General features: G+C 44.0%; 1 protein-coding gene and 1 long non-coding RNA gene across 3 annotated transcripts; one reads left to right on the top strand and one right to left on the bottom strand.

Annotated features, from left to right (window-relative positions):
• The first annotated feature begins 20 nt into the window (after positions 1–20).
• LOC115634895 lies at positions 21–2943 on the top strand. The gene is made up of 2 exons (XR_003996469.1): positions 21–109; positions 2722–2943. It is a non-coding gene; the product is annotated as an uncharacterized LOC115634895 (long non-coding RNA).
• A 2619-nt stretch (positions 2944–5562) lies between these two features.
• Positions 5563–12862, bottom strand: PXMP4 (peroxisomal membrane protein 4). 2 transcript variants are annotated; one of them, XM_030533000.1, is made up of 4 exons: positions 12622–12862; positions 11884–11946; positions 11018–11216; positions 5563–10215 (listed from the first exon to the last, which is right to left on the bottom strand). In XM_030533000.1, exons 1-4 carry the CDS (start codon positions 12732–12734, stop codon positions 9952–9954), a joined length of 639 nt encoding a protein of 212 aa, XP_030388860.1. In that variant the 5' UTR covers positions 12735–12862; the 3' UTR covers positions 5563–9951. The 2 variants fall into 2 exon arrangements, with proteins under 2 accessions (XP_030388860.1, XP_030388859.1); XM_030532999.1 differs by lacking the exon at positions 12622–12862 and adding an exon at positions 12241–12615.
• Positions 12863–18741: the final 5879 nt, after the last annotated feature.

Here is an 18741-nt window from a genome sequence, read left to right as displayed (position 1 = left end):
CGAAGGCCCAGCGAAGTGGTGTGGTTGCCCAACACAGATGGGTGGCTGAGCTGGGACTGTGGCCCTGCTGTCCCGACGACCAGCCCCTTGCTCTAATTCTGTCCCCCTGGTAAGTGTGTCTTGTGTCTCCACTCTGGGCCCAATTCAAAGAGAACGTGGGTTGTAGATAGTGTTCAACTTGAGAGCGTGGCAAGCTTTTAGCACTGGCAGTTCCTGGCTTAATGCATGATGTTGGCCGAGACAGAGCCCAGCACATAATCATGAGGCCACACTTCAGAATCTCCTTTCCGAAGGATCAATTGGTAAGAAAATCAGAGATACGTTGATTATTCTGTGCTTGTGCCTCCATGAAATATGTATTATACAGCAGGTGATGCACTAGAGTTGAAAAGGCCGAGTAGGAGAAAGATAACAGCAAACTCCTTTAATATCTGTAAATATGCACTGGGCTCTGGTGATACAACCATAAAACGTGGCACAGATAGCAACGTTCCCTCCGTGTGCCTGGCAATGTGTAGGGAGCTGATAAGCTGTTTAGCGAGAAAGCTAAATTCAAAAAGAAATTACTAGAAAGCATATTTATGAATTGTGGCTTCCTTGGAATTGCAATAACTTATAGAGACATAAAGGCTTATACATGAAAGAATCCCAAAGTGTTTTATAAAATGCAGGTCAGACTCACTTTAACCACTACTGGAACACGGTTTCCTCTGGTATGGAACATGGCAGCTATTTGTGCACAGCCACACTACATGAGAATTTAAGAGGAAAAGTGAAAAACTACTGTCTCTGACAGACTGCAAAGGCGATTTTAAGGAGGCAAAATGTAATAATCAGGATTGGAATATGACTAAAATAGGAGGGTTCACCCCCACTTCTGCAAAAAGCACCATGGGATCTTTACTGACCATCAGTGGTCAGACTCCCCATCTTCTCTCTCTCATCTGAAAGAGGAACCCACACACCATCAGCATAACGAGCCTCTGTCACCAGCTGGGGGTACTGGTTCATGGCTAACTCAGGAAGAGGAGGACGAAGGAAGCTGTAAAACTAGCTTGCCTAGTAGACAGAGATCTTAACTACAAGCTGAGCAAGATTGTACTTGAAACCTTAGGCATGCACTGAAGTGGGCTCTTGGCAGAGAGGCTTGTCCCTTGTTGGAGGCCTGAGTGCATTACAGAGCCCTGACAGCACTTTGGGAAGGCAGTGCCCTAGTTAATACAGTGACACCTGCACTAAAAACTACTCAGTACCAAGAACATGGGGTTGGAAAATGCAGAGATAAAGTAGGTTTCTAAACCTTGTAAGGACTGTGCTGTCACACAGCGAACAGTCAACTGCACCTGCTGCCTGATTGCAAACAAGGAAGGTTTTGATGCAAACACAAGAAAAGCCAGTTGGGTTAAAACAAAACCAGCCTTACCGCTGTGAGCTGGAGCCGTGCCCTATCTGCACAGAGAAGGGATCTGTGTTTGAAATCAGGCTCCTAACAAGTCAGCTGGCCAGGGTGGAGTCCAATCTAGGCTCAGACAGGTTCTAATTTAGCTAGGGCTCGTGCATGACAGCACGTTAAGCCATGTCACAATGTGCTTCAGGAGCTGTATTTGAACACTGCAGGCAGAGCGCCTTGCCACTTGCCCACTCACTCACTGACTACCAAGAAAGGCTTCAGTCTTGGCCCTTCGCTCCTGCCCGAGCCCTTAGGCTGGAGCCCTGCCTCTTTAACGCCAATCTTTTCCATGGCTAGGACGTGGGAGGCAGATGAGTTAATTCCTGGACTGCTGGTCTAGAATAGAGCCTATGCAATTCCACTGTTCTTGCATAACAGGCTTCATGCTTTAGGACTCTGCTCAGCACTTTCGTGGTGGGAATAATGCAATGGAAGGAGAGCTGGTGTTGTCTAATGAACTGAGCACAGAGCTGGGTCTTAGAGAGATTCTTAATCATAGCCATACCAGTGACTTACTCTGTGGCCTTTGACAAGTCGCTTAACCTCCCTTTGTCTCAATTACCTCAGCAATAAAGGAGGCATAGCAACACTTCCCTACCTCAAGGGGTGTGAGGCAGTTGAATTACAGTTTGCAATGTGCTATGTAAATGCTACAGGACAAATTCTCTGCAGATCTTGCAGGATTTGGCTACAGCAAAGAACAGGCAACAGTTAGACCAGATGTATGCACATTAATTAATGTTTTTTCCATATGGGAAAAACTAGGGCAAAGTGGAATGGCAAGAGTGCATCTCCTTTCCTGCAGGAGGCTCTGTAGCTTTCTTAGAGTGATCTGAATATGCAGTTTTCGGGCACAGCTGGTGCACCAGCTGTTGCTGCTAGTGCCACAAAAGATGTCATTTTCCCAGGCAGACAGATCCAGCAGCAGGAAGCTCAGAAACACCAAATGGAATTAAAAAGTTTATTTTCAAATCCATGTGGCAGTTCATTCAGGGTGAGCAGAGCCGCTTAACCTCTGGGACAGACAGAGTGGCAGACACAGGGAAATGGGGGCAGTGTCTTTTTAACAACGCACTGCCTTGTCATTGCACAAAGGGGGCTATAATTGTACATAAGAGGCAGCTGTGCAAGTTATCTGGGATTTTTATGGATTATAACATTGCAAAGAAAATCCACACTAATGAGTGAATGAATCCCAAACTGCAACTGCAGCAAAATCTGGCATGAAAATAGAGAGGGAGGAAGGAATAATTGTATATTCCTGTTCTCAGTCTTTAAGGTCACAGAGGGAAGATGAACCTGCCCCTTTCCTGTCTTCCTTGCACCACTGTGATGGATGGAAATGAATCCCATCTCTGCACCTCCTTTGTGTCTATATCAAGGCAAAATGAACCTCCTTCCTCTCCCTTTCCACACCACGGGGAGAAGATAAACTTGCCCCTTGATTCTGCAATTTGTAGCTTTTCAGGGTAAAATAAAACCATTAAATCTCATCTGTCGGGGCCTCAACAGATCACTTGCAGGACCACCCCCTTTTGCACCACAATTGGCTTTAGGCACTATCAGTTGTTGAGCTTCGTTTTGTTTGTCTGTGGGTTTTTTGTTTTCCTTTCCTCTGAAGCATCCGGCATTGGCTGTTACTGGAGGCTAACACTGGGCTAGATGCATGATCTGAAGTTACAGCTACTCTTTTGTTCTTAGATACTAACTGGAGGGATTCAGACCTACAAACACCAAAGAGCCCTGCTCACTGAATCAATCCATGGTACTAACCAGGCCCCATCACCACAGTACCAGAGTTCCTCTCAATATTTAATGCATTCATTTTCCCAGCACCCTTGCAAGCTAGAGCGCAGCTATTATGCCCATTTTATACGTGTGCAGTTGAGTCCCAGATCCACAAAGGGACTTTGGTGTCATTGGGGCAGAGAGAGAATGAATCTGTAGTTTGGGGGTTAGGGTGCCCCATGGGAGGAAGGTGGGATACCCAGGGCCCAGTCGCCCTGCTCCTACAATTAGTTAATTCTTTACCCAAAGTGGAATAGTTTCAACAGGAGAGATTGAGGCTTGGTCTACACTATGATTTTAGGTCGAATTTAGCAGCGTTACCTTGACTTAACCCTATACCTGTCCACACGACAAAGCCCTTGTTTTCAACTTAAAGGGCTCTTAAAATCTATTTCTTTACTCCACCTCCGACGAGGGAATTAGCACTGAAATCAGCCTTGCTGGGTCGAATTTGGGGTAGCGTGGACACAATTCAATGGTATTGGCCTCCGGGAGCTATCCCAAAGTGCTCCATTGTGACTGCTCTGGACAGCTCTCTCAACTCAGATGCACTGGCCAGGTAGACAGGAAAAGTCCCACGAACTTTTGAATTTCATTTCCTGTTTGGCCAACGTTGCGCACTGATCAGGACAGGTGACTATGCAGAGCTCATCAGCAGAGGTGACCATAGAGTCCCAGAATCGCAGAACAGCTCCAGCATGGACCGAACGGGAGGTTCGGGATCTGATCGCTGTATGGGGAGATGAATCCGTGCTAGCTGAACTCCGTTCCAGTAAACAAAATGCCAAAACATTTGAAAAAATCTCCAAGGGCATGAAGGACAGAGGCTATAACAAGGACTCGCAGCGGCGCCATGTGAAAATTAACGAGATCAGGCAAGCCTACCAAAAAAACAGAGAGGCAAACGGTCGCTCCGGGTCATAGCCCCAAACATGCCGCTTCTATGATGAGCTGCATGCCATTCTAGGGGGTGCAACCATCAGTACCCCAACCCTGTGCTTTGACTCCGTCAGTGGAATAGGACACAACATGGAAGCGGGTTTTGGTGACGAGGAAAATGATGAGGAGGAGGTTGAAGATAGCTCACAGAAAGGAAGCGGCTCGTCCTGCCCGGCACGTAAGCCCATGGCCGGGAGGCTAGCCCCCTCCCCTGCAGCCTCAGCTCACCGTGCCACCAGCGCTCTGGGCAGTAGGGCTGTGAGCTACTGCCAGGTAGCACGGCAGTGTGGCTGCCAGTCCTGCTGCTTTGAGTGGCATGGTAAGAGGGTGAGGAGTAGGGGGGTTGGATAAGGGGCAGGAGGTCCTGGGGGCAGTCAAGGAACAGGGAGCAGTTGGATGCGGTGGAGGTTCTGGGGGGCGGTGCAGTCAGAGGATGGGGAATGGGGGGGGTTGGATAGACGTGGGAATCCTGGGATACCTGTCGGGGTGGGAATGTGGATAGGGGGCGAGGCAGTCAGGACAAGGAGCGGGGGGGGGGGGGTTGATAGTGGGTGGGGTCCTGGGAGGGGTTGGTCAGGGGACAAGGAGTAGAGGCGGTTGGATGGGTGGGGGGCTCTGATGGGGGCAGTCGGGATGGGAAGGGGCAGATAGGGGGCAGGCTGTTTGGGGAGGCACAGCCTTTCCTATCCAGCCCTCCATATGGTTTCAAAACCCTGATGCGGCCCTCAGGCCAAAAAGTTTGCCCACCCCTGCTCTATGTGCTGCTGTGGCAATTTTGGGTGAATGGACAACTCCACAGGCAGGGCTGACTTAGCCACAGCTGACCTCCAGCAATTGCTCCTGGTTGCAGCCTACTGAAGACCAGGCCTGGCCATCTTCAAGATGCAGCACAAGACTGATTGAAAGCAGGTATTTCAAAGCTCCTCTTTGCTACTATTTCCAAAGCTAAGACTTACTGGACACAATGACACTTCCTAGTCTGTACTGATCACGCATAGCCCAGGAGAGCCCACCTCCTTCCCTAATGTTAGGCAAAGATGAATCACAGCAGCAGTTGGGCATGTTGCTGCCAACGTTCACAGCTGCTAAAATGTGAGAAGGTTCATGTTACCAAAAATACAGGTAAATTTTAACCCCAGCTCATCTCTGCAGCAAATGTCCTCCCACAGCCAGCCAGCCAACAATACCATTGTTATGAGTCAGGGAGGTTAACCTCTCCGACAATGTGGTCTAATTGGCACTGGCTACAGGACTGGGTAATGTGCAACACAAATGGCTCCAGGATTACACTTTTTTTGCATAGTGTATCTTTACGTAGCATTAAGGATACTCAGCAATTAAACTTCACCTAACTTAGAACCAATTCCAATCACTTAACACGAGAATTTAAAACAGAGGGACAATCATTTATTTATTTACTAAAGAATGCAAAACATTATCCTCTCCAAAGATGCATTATATAGAAACCATGCTCAAAAGAGGCAAACAGGATATCTGCATGGGACTGACATATTGTCCATAGGATGGAAAAGATGTTTTATGGCAGTTGAGGCAGATATGTCTACTAACTGCCATCTCTTTCTTTACTGCAATGCTATTGTTTTTCAAGCAAGACTTTCCCCTTAGCACTCTAACCAGTATAACTAAAATAAATCACCTGAGATTATGTGCTTAATGCATTCCGTATTACCAAAAAATTCACTAGGCTTTCAGTGTGTGACACTTTCCCATACAGTAATTGTAAATAAAAATACACGCAGATAGACTGAAAAGCATAAAAACAATTCTCTAGTTACAGCATCTATTGCACTTAGTGACTCCCTTTTGCCCATGTTACAAGGCAGACATACAAATGTAGAAAATGGACAGCAAAAGCCCCTCAAGCTACAGAACACTCATTTTAGTGATCAAACCCACATAATCGTGTGCACTGAAAATTCACAGCAAGTTCTGCTTTCTCCTGCCAGCTGTATTTCAAAGTCAATATTAGAAATAGCACAGACAGCAGCTTGAGGAAAAGGGCTTTTCAGATGGCAAATAGGAAACAGTTTACTGTTTGATATTAAAAGATCACATTTATATTGAGTCGGTACAAATGTGTTTGGAGAACAGACATTTCTTCTAATAGGAGGGAATTTCCACTAAGGGAGCTGACAGTAAGTGGACTTATGTCTACAGACAATGAGCCAAATCCTCAGAACTGAGGGGGCTTCTTTGCCTGCATTACCAGTGTAAGCCTCCCACGAGGGTGGCTTTCTTGGCCCAGAAGGATCACTTGAGTGTAGGGGTGATTCTCAGGCAGTGTAGAGTTGATGGAGGGCTGTGGCTGGAGAAAAGGGAACCTGGCTGCTGATTCTGGGCTCTGTTTTTGGCCTCTTGTGGCCACTGCAACGAGGCTCAAGTTTGTCAGAGCAGTTTGAGGTCTGCTCTAACCCAGACGGCTAGGGGATAGTCATACAGCGCTACAGTCATCAGGCCTCGTTTCCACACCACCCTCTGACCTGTGGTCTTTGGCCATTCCAGAAGATCCGGCCATCTAGGTATATATTTAGTATTTGGATAGATATGCTAGTTAGTATATCAACGTGCTATGCACACAGCGTGTTAGAACAATTGCAATGTTTGTAAGCACTTCTCAAAATTCTCTCTTGCCTCTAAAGTGGCAAGATCTAAAGTGACAACTGACAAGCATAGATTTTCCCCTTCAGAAATGCCCTTCTGCCATAGGTCAGTGGAATAAAGTCACTCAAATATCCTGAATCCATTTAGATTGCTCCCCTACTCGCATATGCAAACCCTGAAGACATCCCTCTGCAATATTAACGCCATGTCTACACTATGGGGTTATACTGGCATAACCCCAGGACTGTAATTATTCTGGTATAACCTCATAATGTAGACACAGCCTATACTAATGTGGAAGGGATTTTTCCCCATCGGTGTAGGAACACTACCTCCCCCTGCAACAGTAACAGGTCAATGGAAGCATTCTTCACAGAAATCATGTACTGTTAGGATATTTGGTTTTCCTGAGCATTTAAATGGCTCAGATGTTTAGTTTCCTTCATGGTTTGAACCAGTTTGGGGAAGAAGATTTGAGCCAACTTTGAAAAGCATTCAAGTATCACATTTAAAATGTCCTCTGGCTTCTGTCTCTTTGTTCTGCACACTGATATCCCAGAGATACACCAATCTGCTACTGCACAGCCTTGTTTGCAAGGGAGTTCTGGCAAACCAAGATCTCATCCCACACAGTGCTGAGCTTTCCCTGATGTCATGGTGAGTGAGGTGGTAAGTTCCTCACATAATTTTGCCCCTGGTTAAAAGCAACGATCCAACTTTGGGTTGTGATAAACATGAACTGTTTTCATGTGTTTTGATTTACAGAGATCAAGACTGGAAAAACAGGGTCTCCCTTTCTCATTTTTGGGTGGCTGGCTGTTTAGCAGATGGTTTCACAACTATCTCCTTATTTCTGTTTGGGTTTAATGCTAATAAAAGGAAGAACACAAACAGAAGACTGAATTCCCCAGACAATACATTGGGGGTGGGGGGGCAGGGAGGATGAATGTAACGTATGTATTCAGAAGTCTGCAACAGACAGACAAATTACTTCCAGTTCACTTCCCTATTACACACTGGTATTGTTCTATCACATCAGTGGCATAAGGGTTTCATCGCCATCTATCAGTCTTTAGTAAGAGTGACGTGTGCTGGTACCAATGAAGAATTGTTCCAATTACTTCCCTGGAAAAAGGAGAGACTTGCAGCCTAATATCCTACCCACACAGAACAGGAAAACAACTGTCTTTAAAAAGCACAGCTATTGGACACTGATTCACCACAGTAGCAAGTTCCACGTAATTCCAGTTTGGTTTCTGATGGCAGCAGCTGGCTCTGTGAATCGGAGCTGCAGATGGTTTGAGTCTCAGATATGATTTACCATGAAAGTGAAGTTAGTGATAGATTCCTAGGGAGAAGGGATTTTTGCAGGTAGTGCTGGGATGCCGCTAGAACTCTAGCTGACAGGAGTTTGGTTATACAGTCATGAAAGAGATGGAGATAATGCCAGAGCATAAAAATGACGAGCTGAACTGCAACAAGCAGTTCCCTGAACAGCTTAACACTCAACTACATGTGTCTGGCAGGTAACTAGGGAGCTTCAGATCTAATATAATTATCACCAAAAGAAATTTAGTTGGCTCACGTAGGTGGTTGGTCTTCATGTCTTGTTTTACAAGTGTATGTAATTAATGAGGTAACCAATGGTAATTTATAAACCGGAGAATTTTTTTCCGAAGATTTTGGTCAATTATACCATAGCTATCAGGTCATATATTTGGAAGAGATTTTCTGAAATCTCTTCAAAAATATCACACAAGGAGTTACCAAAACACGCAATCTTTTTTCTACACTACGAACTCTAAACATTATCAAAGACACTTGAATTCCAATTGAAGTGCAGTATTCTGCTGACAAAACATAAGCAAAGCAAAGATATCAGCCACCTATGTAGATGAAGATAGTGATTTTAAAGCAGCAAGAATTTGCCTGTAATTTGAGAAATTAAAAAAAAGTGAAATTGTGATTTTTATTTGTGTGATAGATTTTATACAGAAAAATATCAGAACTAGTCACTAATTCTTGCAAACCATAAATGCCTGAATCGTGAAATACTGATCACTGGTCCAACTCAAGTATTCAGTATATGATCTAGTAGTCTGAACAATTAAAGGAGTGTTTTTGACTAGGTCCAGTGTGAAATAACAATCTTTTGGCTAAGATCAATGGTAGCTTCAATTTACACTGATATATTCTCCTTCCAGGGGACAGGACAAGAAAGTAACACCATGGATTTGCACACAGTGGGCTCAACCTCTTTTAATCCCTCACTTGTAAAATCTTACTACAATGGATTTGGTTAGTTCTCTCTCTTGTATGCAATTCATAGTCCAAAGCACAGAAATAAAAAGATGCTGTAATTAAATAGGGGGAATAATTAACAAAACATCCTGCATTACATAATCCAAAAGGAAGACAAAGACTGATTATAAATAGTGATTCCAAGCATGACGTACCATGTCTGTCCCAAAGAAGCCCAATGCTTTTAAATGCGAACATCCTATTATCTACAGGGTGGCAAACTGCACAGAAAATTCACTGAAGAAACAGCTTGTTTAGTCTGGATTTCCTGTACTTCAGAGAAATCAGGACCTTCTTCTGACAGGACACAGCAGAAGACAGATAAATATATCAGCTCACAAAAGACCCAACATATAGAGAGGTATGGCTGGAAATCACTGCATTCCTTCCTCAGCTAAACACAGTGGTCGTGAGAGGCATTTCTAGCACATAAGCATTCCATTAGTTCCCTACTTCAGATTCTGTTTCAGTATCATATAAACTATATTCACAGTTTACTTTCGAGCTGTCAGTGTTTAAAATCAGTCCATTCTTTAAAAGTAATTAACTATTACAATGCAGGGAACATAAGGTCTCTCGTAGAAAAAAAGCCTTTTTGAAATCAAATTAATCCAGGAACATTTTGCGCTCGTTGTGGCACTGGGACAGGTTTCTATGGAGTCGCTGTGTGGCCAATAGAGAGCTAAGAAAAGATCATTAGGGTACTCACAACATTTTGGCCAAGAAACAAGTGGGAAATTTGTCTGTCAGATCCTAATAATAAAAAGTGCGTCAATCAAGGGCAGCAGAAAATCCGTTCCGCGTTGTTGCAGAAATGAGCCATTATTCAAAGATCACTGGGCATTAGCAAATTACTTTTGAGCATTGCTTTTGTTATAAATGAGGAAGTCCGAAATGTCATGCCATACATTACTGTCATCATACAGGTAAGTCATGGAAGACTGCAGAGAAGGTTGGAGAGTGTGCCGATGATATTCAAAGAGCCACAGAACAATCCCCCAAGTCACAGCAGCAAAGATCGGGAAAGGGTCCTGCTTGGGTTCTGGGATATAACCTTTCTCCACTGCCAGTCGGGACAAGCCAAACAGAAAACGAGACAGCAGGTACATGTTTATCTATATAAAGAGAAAACCCAAGGAATATTAGTCTAGTAACATGGCTATCAAATCTGACCAAATCAAGCAACTTGGAAGTTAAAGTCATAGGAAAGGTTAAATATCTGACCATAGTTTACTAGCTAATTGCCTTCAACATTGTAGTGTGTGTTTGTATCCTCCTAATGCTTTGTTCATTGGTACTCTAGTTCTGCTGAGCTATAGGTTTCATCTGGTACAACATCTATCACTTGGAAGATCAGTTGTATTAGCAGCAGATGCCACTGCTGCTAATACACTTCACAAGGTGGCGTGAAAGAGCTCAGTCAATTGGCTCCGCATTTTCATTTTAAAATCCAATTTAGATAAACTGCATGGGCACACTTATATCAGTTTCATACCGTTTATATTGGTATAACCTGAAACTGTACAGTTTACTACATTAGTTAAACAAATATAAGCCAGATTTAAATCAAATTAAGCGTGTCCAAAGAGAGTTCTGTGGCAGTTCAGCTATATCAGTTTCAAATCATAACTTCAGTTAAATCAGTGCAAGTTTGTGCGTGTCCAGTGAGACAGTGGCAGAACTGGGAATACAAGGCAAGTCACCTGGCTCCCAATGCTGTGTGCACTACCCACTGATGCAAACTGTTTTCCTCTAGGCTTTGACAGTAAGCGAGCTAAATATGAAGAGTGGCCATATCACATCACATTACAGCATCAGTCTTAATTTGTTTTTTAAATCAAACTAGCTGGTATACAACATGATGTTGTTTTTTTGGCAAGGTCAGAAATATCAAACTCCACAAATACATTTGTTTACCTGGCTGTTGATATGATTGTTTTCACCAAACACTAACCAGCCCCCAACACAGGCTGCCACGAAGGAGTGCAACTGGAAGTTCTTTCCCTGAAGTCGGGATTGCAGCGCCATCAGCCCCTTGTAAGTGAACACAAAATACGCCAGGTTTCGGGAATGAGTGTATGTGGCCTGAGCAATCGCTTTCAGTTTCTCTCTTAAACTGAGCAAAGAAACAAACAAACGTTAGTAAAGCAATAACGTGATCATCATATTGTTCACTCTGCTGATACTTTGTCTACTTAGACTAAGGTTTTTGAGTCAAGAACAACCTACCACTGTGTAATACTTTTCTTTTCTGAATGGGCTCAACAAAAACAAAGCTGTGAGGATGGCTCATTTCACTGCTAGGTCACTGATCAGAATCCAGTCTAGGTCTCTGTACATTGATGATTTACCATCATTCCAGAAATTGACAGCCAGCCATTGCAGCAGCTGCATTAGCAAAACCACCCAGTGGCTTTCCTTGTCTACACAATTTGCACTGCTGCAGTTTGACCCTGCTTGAAACAAGGTAAGCCCCACTGGGGCTAACGGCAGTTCTCCTTGTCTGCCCTAGTTGTACTGGTGACTGGTCCTCTGGAAAAAATCCCCAATACTGTATAACCAAGGCCTAGCTCAGCGCTGAGATATCAGCTTCCTGAACCTCTGAAACAACAGGCTGCATTCTGCTTGTCATTTGCATTTTTAAAAAGTCACATTGGGAGATTTTCCCATTTAGTTATGAAAACAAGTATTTGATTGGAACATGTCTGGTGTTTTAAAAGATGGATAGCTGTAGCATGCTCTCATCCTTACAGAGAATGCTAGAAAGGAAGAGCTGTCTGTACCTTCCACTCTTGAAGAGAAAGGTCATCACCAGAGCATGGGGGGCACGGATCTTTGCTCCATAACTGCAAGAGAAAAATTATTATATGCATACACGTTTTCAGAGAGCTTTTTATTACTGTAGGCCAACTATTGATCTTTTAATCCTTATATTATAGTGGAAATAAACCACAAGTCATTTGTTGATCAGCTTAAATCAATTTTAATACATCATCTGATAATTCAATCAATGGGTGGTAGCTTTATTTTTTATGTATACAGTATTTACAGCCAAACAGCCACAGGCTAAGAAACTGTACTTAAAAATAACGAAGGTAATTAGACATAACACATTCCAAATGGAAATAAAACCAACCCACCTCAACGGAAGTAAATAAAGAAATGCTAGCTCTGAGCACTTGAAAAAGGGCATTAGCGACTTTACCAAAAAATAAAAAAAAGTTATGAATGCATCCATACAGCCCGGCCCAGATATAAAATTTGTATCAGATCTGCAAAAAATGATCCGTGGATATCTGCAGATTTGCAGGGCTTTAGATAAAAACACTGGGATCCACATGCATCCGCGATCCGCGGAGGAGAGAGCGCCCCTCTCACAGATACAGCCCGGACGGGGAGGGGGACGGAGGCGGGAGAGTCGCCCCCCCACACACACAGACACAGCGCGGGCAGGGGGGGGGAGGGCCCCGCACCGTAGCACAGCAGTAGGCACAAGGGTGCCCCCCACTCCCCCGGCTTACACCGCTCCGTTCCGGAAGCCCTTGAGCACGGCCAGCGCCGCGCGGTATCTGCGCTGCTGCAGCAGGGAGTTGATGGTGTAAAGCAGGGTCTTGAGCATCGCCTGGACTCCCATTGCAGCGACGCTCCGACCGCGGGACCGCTTCGGTAGCGCACAGAGCCAATGGGAAACCCGGTAAACAGGGTCCGTGCGGAAAGCAGACGCCACCAAGGAGAGGTTCCACACCCGCGCTCAACCCATCACCCTCGCATAGGCTGCCTGAACTGTCTATCAAATCTCCTGACTAATGGGAGACTCTGCCCTGCCCCTTCAAGGCGGAGACATCGAAGGTGATCTTGCTATTGGGAAAAGGTCCCTATCTTGCAGCCAATCACAGACTGCCCCCTCCTCTGGCCAGGGCAGAAGCTACCCTCTTCCGAGGTGGGTTGCTGCTCTGGTTGGCTGGCTGGCTGGCAGCCCAGGGGGTGTCTCCTTTGCTGTCTTAGTGGGGCTGGAGGTGGGAGCCCGTGGCTCCATGCCTGGACCCTAAGGCGTGTCACAGCCACTGGGGTCCCTGTCCCATCCCACCAGCACCACACGCATGGCCGGGTAGGGTCGGGCTGCGGTGCCCCAGGCTCGTGCCCTGTGTCTGACCTGGCCAAGTACCAGTCGCTCAGGGGGCGACAGAGAAACCTTGTGCTGGGCATGAAGGGAATAACCTGTCCCAAGGGAAGTCTCTTCTTAACCTCTGCCACGTAGTGATGGGTTTCTGGCCTGACATAAAAGAGTTTAGTGTCCTTCTAAAAGAAAAGTATTCTCTCCAGTATAACCACTGATGGTCTCATTACATGTCTAGTCTTTTTTTGAATTCTCTGAAACACATTGGCTCAATGTTGCCCAGTGGCAGTGAGTTCCACAGGCTAATTGTGCATTGTGTTACATTCCCCTGGCCTACATCCCGAGATTGAAGGGCTACAAGGTGCAGATGGACGCCCTGATCATCGGAGCCCTGAGCGCCTGGAACCCCTGGAACAAGCGCGTGCTGTGGACCTGCGGGATCAGTTGATGCTATGCATGGCTCATGCGGCGCCTTGTGGTCTCAGACTCCATCCGATGGTCCAGGGACATCTACACTAAACACATCACCGGCCACCGACAGTACCAGGAGGCGTGAGCTGGAGTGATGTGCATTGACTACGAGAAAGGGACCGAGAGACTTTGTCTGTTGGACCCTATGAACTGGAAGCATAAACTCACTGAATGTTAAATCTCACCAAATGTGGGTCAACCCATCCTCATCATCATATCCACTCATTATACTCCACACCTGAACATAGCCATTATATGAACAACATACCCTCATCTCTCAATGTCTGTATTTTGAACCGTTAACCTTTTACTCCCAATCGGGGATATTGCAGATTATGTATTCCTTATGCCATTTGATCTTAAATTGAATTTCGCACCCTTTGATATTCTGTACGTTATTTCCTGATAACCAGAAACTTCTACACTTAAGCTCTGTACTCTTCACTTCTTTTTTTAAACATCATCTTAATACAAAAATTTAAACCTAAAAAGATTGTCTTTTAATCAGTTTTAAATATTCTTTCTCTCTAGGCTTGGCAGAATCTGATTTTTATTTTATTCTAATTTTGACAGATAATATCAATGTTTATTTTTAAGCATATTTTTAGATTAATTTTTTGTAGTTGTGTAGAATTATTGGTTTTAAGATTTTATTTTATCTATTTACATTTTCACAGTTGTAAGAAATTATGGAAGAGGCAGATAATGACAGTAAATGCTGAGATTCAAAAAGTTAAAGTTTTATAAACTCTTGAAAAAAATTGTTAACATCGCATGGCAAAATATAGAAAGTAAATATCTTTAAATCAGCTCTGATAATGTTGACATTAAAACATGTTTTATACACATTAACGTCGGACTCCACTAAGTTCTCAAGCAGCATTTTTCTTATTTTGCCTAACTGTAAATTTCTATTATTATCGATAGGAATATTTTTTCATCAGTTTGCGTGTGTACAGTGAAATCAATGTTTACCAACATTTACCAATAAAACTCTAATCCTAAAAGCCTAGTTTTATTGAATAACCTCTTATTCTTGTTTAGAGAAAAGTTTAATAGAAGCACTTCATTTACCTTCTTTATGCCTTGCGTTATTGTGTACTTTTTGTCATATGCCCTCTTATTCATGTCTTCTCTAAGCAGTTCAGTCTCTCTTCATATGGAAGTCTTTCCATACATCTAATAATTTTTGTTGCTCATCTCTTTACCCCTTCAGGTAAATCTACTGATAAAGGCCTGTTTAGAATTAGCCAATTTCCTCATTATGACCCTTACCAGCTCTACCAATTTTACTGGCATAAGTCTGGATCCATCTATTCTACCAAGAAGCCCCTATGATTGGTCAGTTACTATGTTGTTGTTATGTGTATTACCATAGCACCTAATCATGGTCCAGGACCCCATTGTGCCAGGTGCTGTATAAACACAGAATAATAATAAAATAATACCTAACTAAGTATATGGTGATATCAGTCAATTTCATCACTCTGGCTCTGTCTAGGTTTGGCCTGATTCTACCTCCAGCCAATTTCATGATGGGATCATTCAATTTAATTATCATCCTGAACTGTGGAATCAGCCAGTTTCACTGTTGCAGCCCTCAACAGGCTTAATGGATTTTGCGAACGTGTTCTGTCTATTGTATGAGAAAGTTTACATCATCATCTCATTGATTTGCTATGTTATGCTGTTATGACATAATCATCCCAGAACAACTATGTTTGGGAACGCAAACATCAAAAAGGTGGCAAACGCAACAGCAGAGGTCATGGCAGCACAAGCTTTCCTTCTCATATCAATGTGTCTTCTAGAGGAAGAATCCAGCACCTCACCCCCCATCAGATACAGTAATGCTGCCGCCATTCCCCCACTGGTTTCAAGTTACATTTTTCTGAGAGAACTCAAAGGTAGTTCTGGCCAATTGCTGTTTTGCCCAGAGGGCTCTCGCGTGCAAGGCTCTGAGTCTGAACCTTTCTGTCCTCTTATTGCATGTGTACATTAAGAGAGTTGGGAAAGAGTTATGGCCTGCATCGTCTTTAGAAAGACTTTTCTGATGTTGCTGAGGGATGGAGACAAAGTTGATTGCAGCAGTTCACAGGGGAGTGTCAGCAACTGTCACAATAGGAGCTCAGATTAAGGGCAGGGTTATAACTGATTATAACTTGTTTTGGTATTATCAACACAGGCAAGATCAAAATGTGTTATAACATGGTCAGGGCAATACCCCGTGTTTAGCAGTGATTAAAAGTGGCAACATCTATTGTGTAAATGGGGCCTAAATTAGGAACACCCAAAGTGCAGCCAGAGGGCCAAATATAATCATTTCAGGATTCTTAAAGGGATCATATTTAGCTCTCAGGTTGAACATTTGTCATCCTCTCTCTATAACTGCTGGTTTTTACTGCTTGAATTGAACCAACAAGCAGTTTCTATTCCACAGGGAAAATATATGCATCAGCAAGTGTTCTAGTCCTGGGTATCTATTTTTACTAGCAGTATATGTAGCTGATACTGTTCTTGAGCTCCTTGGAAGCCGTCACTGCATAACTTGTTGGTGCTTTGTTCGACATCCCTCCACTAAGGGCCAAATGCTGGTCCTATTAAGGCCACTGGGACTTTTATCAATGACTTCAACAGGACCAGCATTTGACTCTAAATGGTCAAGCTGTAGCCTGAAGGGTCGTTCCTGATGGCCAGCATACTGAAATATTTTGAGAAAGAAGCAGTGGAGGACAGGTGGTGGGAGGAAGCTGGTTTTTTCACACACTGGTCTGCAAAATGAAACAGTTTGAGATCTCCTATATCATTCACGGACAACAAACTATGTTAAAATAGAACCAAGGTTGAGAATTTATCTATTAGTTAAGAGTAAATAACATTACAGGGATGCTGTAATTATCCCAAAACCAAGCATTATAAATCTTAGCATTATTCACAATTAAAGTTAAACTTAAAAGAAACCCAAACGTGTTAAGATAAGAAATGCACAGTTAAGACACCCGCAAAACCTTAGCTCTTTGACATGATGCAGTAACCACAATTATGAGTAATACTCTTTGGTGGTTGTAGTTCCTTCATGTTATCACTAGAGGGCACAGTAATTATTATTTCAAGCACTGACACCCAAGCTAATATGAGTCTTAATCTACCAATGAGAACTTTTGACACACGTCCAGTCTCATTCAACTGAGTCATTACAACCAGTAGACCTGCTGAATGTCAATTAGCTGTAGAGGAGGGACGGTTAAACTATGTAGGCTATCACAGTGACTCCAATTAAAAACGACCTGAGCTGTTGTCTTGAGCTTCTCTGTAGCCAATACAATTATAGTAATTAGTTACAATTGCTAATCACTTAGGGTGGGATCTCTAGAATGGGGCTGCAGTGTGCATGCTTAGAGGCTGAAACATCTGCAGCCAGGGATTTTTACTATAAAAAACACAGGCACTGAGCAAATTAGGAACCTACAGGGTTAGAGAATGAGTGGGATTGCAGTGGTGTCTAACAGCAGGACTCAGGCATTTAAGTAAATTTGTGGATCCCACCCTTAGCCTATTTATATCCCAATTTCCTCAAATATAGCCTATGCACAAGATCTGTTATGTTTAACCATATGGGACCTGTAAAGTCTGTTATTCCATTTTTAAGACCATTCAAGACAAAGGACCTGTTTTTAAAAGGTAGTTTAGTTTCCTAAAGATGCAGACAGACATCTAGTGGGATTTTCAAATGTACCTGGGGTCTAACTCCCATTGATCTGGGGAGTTAGAGCTCTGGGTGCTTTTGAAAAAAATCCCACTAGATGCCTATCTGCATTTTTAGGCACCTAAATACCTTTAAAAAAAGAAAACACTGATGAGATGCTAAATTTCTTAAATGACCAAGTTTCTAATTAATTATAACTCAAATTCACAGGTTCCTATATATATTCTCAGCAAATTCATTCTTAAAAAGTGCTGTGAGTTTGAGGAGGAGAGATTCTTTGTTTTTACACACACAACACCTCTTGCTTTACTCAACTTTAACTATGGAGTTGTAACCCAGGCCTCCATCCATACTTAGACCAGTACACCAGCTATTGGTAAAATGAATAAACCAATTTCAACAAGTGAGGTTAGAATTCAGGCCTGCACTGCTAGCGTCGTATCCTTAGTCAAAAAATCTTAAATTAGGGGAGGCACCAACTTTGGCAGATGAGGAAATGGCCACAAGGTTATTTGCATTCCTGTGTGTGTATCTGGCTCCAGTTTTCATTCTATCAAGCAACTGTTTTTTAAAGGGCTACAATTCTGGAGCCTTTCAGTGCTCTAATGTGGATGTTCTCTATTGTAACCCCAAAAGCAATGCACCCCTCGGCGCTCACTCCCGCTCAGCGCTCTGCATTCTGACTCAGTGGTACTGAACAGTCCATGCTGATCACATGTAGGACGGTTCTGTGTCTGTGACTGTTCAATACCAATGACTTGTCCTTGCACCTGGCCAGCTCAGCTGTACTGTCGGTGTACTTACGTCCCTCCATGGGATATTTACCCATAAAGAGAGACTCTAGCACCCCCATAAGGGCTTTATTCCCTATAGACATCCCCATCCCCATAAGGCCTTTACCCCACTGGACATCCCATCTGGGCACCCCATTCCCCATAGGAGCTCTACCCCCTCATCTGGGCACCCTATTCCCCATAGGAGCTCTACCCCCCCATCTGGGCACCCCATTCCCCATAGGACCTCTACCCCCCCATCTGGGCACCCCATTCCCCATAGGAGCTCTACCCCCTCATCTGGGCACCCCATTCCCCATAGGAGCTCTACCCCCTCATCTGGGCACTCCATTCTCCATAGGAGCTCTACCCCCCCATCTGGGCACCCCATTCCCCATAGGAGCTCTACCCCCCCATCTGGGCACCCCATTCCCCATAGGAGCTCTACCCCCTCATCTGGGCACCCCATTCCCCATAGGAGCTCTACCCCCTCATCTGGGCACTCCATTCTCCATAGGAGCTCTACCCCCCCATCTGGGCACCCCATTCCCCATAGGAGCTCTACCCCCCCCAT

The sequence above is a fragment of the Gopherus evgoodei genome, chromosome 14, assembly GCF_007399415.2.
Source record: "Gopherus evgoodei ecotype Sinaloan lineage chromosome 14, rGopEvg1_v1.p, whole genome shotgun sequence".
Classification (NCBI taxonomy): Eukaryota; Metazoa; Chordata; order Testudines; family Testudinidae; genus Gopherus; species Gopherus evgoodei.
Note: the sequence above shows the minus strand (reverse complement) of the source record. Positions and strands in the feature narration are given on the sequence as shown.

Bases quoted from the DNA above. Each gene is read 5' to 3' on its own strand.
- PXMP4 (XM_030532999.1), bottom strand. From the start codon at position 12,440: ATGTGGATCCCAGTGTTTTTATCTAAAGCCCTGCAAATCTGCAGATAT. The intron at 11,947-12,240 runs GTGGGTTGGTTT...TTTCTCTTGCAG, and splicing joins CTTTATTTACTTCCGTTGAG to TTATGGAGCAAAGATCCGTG. The intron at 11,217-11,883 runs GTACAGACAGCT...TTCTTTGCTCAG, and splicing joins TTTCTCTTCAAGAGTGGAAG to TTTAAGAGAGAAACTGAAAG.